We start from the raw sequence: 1,695 nt of genomic DNA on the forward strand, positions 1-1,695 counted from the left end.
CATCATTGTCTCTCATCCACACTCCCTTCATTTTAGAAAGTGATAAGGTTTTGTATAGATACATGCTTCTCCAGATATTTAGTTTAAATTCACACTCAAGAATGCAAGATAACTTAATAAAATATGAGACCTTCTTTTCCCTTTTTCTTTTTGATAACTAAATATGACCCAAAGATTAAATGCGGCCTATGGAGAAGTTGCTTTCTCTACTAGTTAATGTTAAAGATCTAGTCAGTCAAGCAACACTAATCCCTCAAAACCTCAGCCCCAAGATCAGCCAGCCCTTTACCGATCCTTAGCCTAATTAGTCTGTTTTGGCCTTTGGAATAATTGTTTCCCTTGAAATAGATAAACATTATATGAAAGAATGTAACATGAAATTTTCAATTAGAAACAAAAAGGGCATGGTCAGAGAAGTTGGTAATCAAATTATATCACCAAGAACGTTTAATCAAGCACTAATTCACACAAAAAAGCTATCACAAGAACATTCAGTTCACATCATCCATATTTCATTCAGCTCAATTTAAGAAACATGGATTACACCTAATCTTAAGAACTTTCAAAATGTAAAAGCTTAAAACAAAACTTTGTATATTGAAAAGCTAGGACAAATTACCACCACTTGTCTGCCACAAATTGATAATATCAGTAGCTTGATTGAGAAGGTGTATCCTTTGCATGTGAGATATCCAGGGCTTGTTTTCAAGCAAAACCTTGAGCTCTTCCCAAGCATCTTTCCTGGGCCAAAAATAGTATGGACTCAAAGGGATTGTACCATGCCCTGGTATCACTTGGTCAAGTGCTATCCCTATGTCTTTTTCCATCCATATAAACTTCAACACTACCCTTGGCTTTTCCAATGGCTTCACCACCACTCCAAGCTTCTACATTATCCCAACAGACAAAATTACAAAAACCCAAGAAACTATAAGTTACAAATGAAGCCTTTTTCTGGGTTTTAAAAGAAAAAGGGCAAAGAAACTTTGGCTGGCTTTTCTTGATAGCAGAAAATTCATCTAATTAAAACCATTTTTTCTGGGAAAAAAACAAAATTAAAGGAAAAAAAAAAAGGACCCAAAAGCTGACCTCTTTATAAGAAGAAGATTCAGAAGGGGAATCATCCAGAGGCAGTTCATCTGAGAGAACCTGAGCTTTAGCTTTGACTTGTGGAGAGATTATCGGTTTAGCCAAATTTGAGGTTTTGGGAGAAACAGTAAGAGGTTTAAGAAGGAACAAGGTTGGATTTTGGGAAGGGAATGAAGTCAAGGGTTTAAAGGGGGGTTTTAGGTATGTTTGGAGAGATGTTGTTACCAACATCTTTTTCGTAAGTATTTTCAGTTTCAGGGGAGAATCAGACAACCAAGGCAGGAAGCAATTTTCTACTTTGCTAATGTTTCTATGCATGTTTCTGGTGAGGTGGTGTAATAGGTACTAAAAAGGGTCGGGTTGTCGGGTGCAGACATGGAACCGCTCTGGGAATTCCTTTTTGAAATGGCTTTAGGCCCATTTACATTTTAGGAAAATGTTTTTCACTTTCATTTATCTATATTTTTGCTGCAAACATTATTAACGAAACAAGATAAACAATTAAATTTGAAAAAAGAAGTGAGGGAGCCACAATAGACGATATTGAAACGGATAGTCAAATAGTTGTTGGTTGGATTAAAGGGGAAAAGCTTTGGGTAAGATGGG

At 36.2% G+C, this 1,695-nt stretch overlaps 1 protein-coding gene across 1 annotated transcript; it reads right to left on the bottom strand.

The window, feature by feature from the left end:
- Positions 1 to 429: 429 nt before the first annotated feature.
- Positions 430 to 1,415, bottom strand: LOC18602069 (small ribosomal subunit protein cS23-like). The gene is made up of 2 exons (XM_007033227.3): positions 1,090 to 1,415; positions 430 to 887 (listed from the first exon to the last, which is right to left on the bottom strand). Exons 1-2 carry the CDS (start codon positions 1,405 to 1,407, stop codon positions 606 to 608), a joined length of 600 nt encoding a protein of 199 aa, XP_007033289.3. The 5' UTR covers positions 1,408 to 1,415; the 3' UTR covers positions 430 to 605.
- Positions 1,416 to 1,695: the final 280 nt, after the last annotated feature.

Source organism: Theobroma cacao, chromosome 4, assembly GCF_053813885.1.
Source record: "Theobroma cacao isolate CCN51 chromosome 4, ASM5381388v1, whole genome shotgun sequence".
In the NCBI taxonomy this organism is placed as follows: Eukaryota; Viridiplantae; Streptophyta; class Magnoliopsida; order Malvales; family Malvaceae; genus Theobroma; species Theobroma cacao.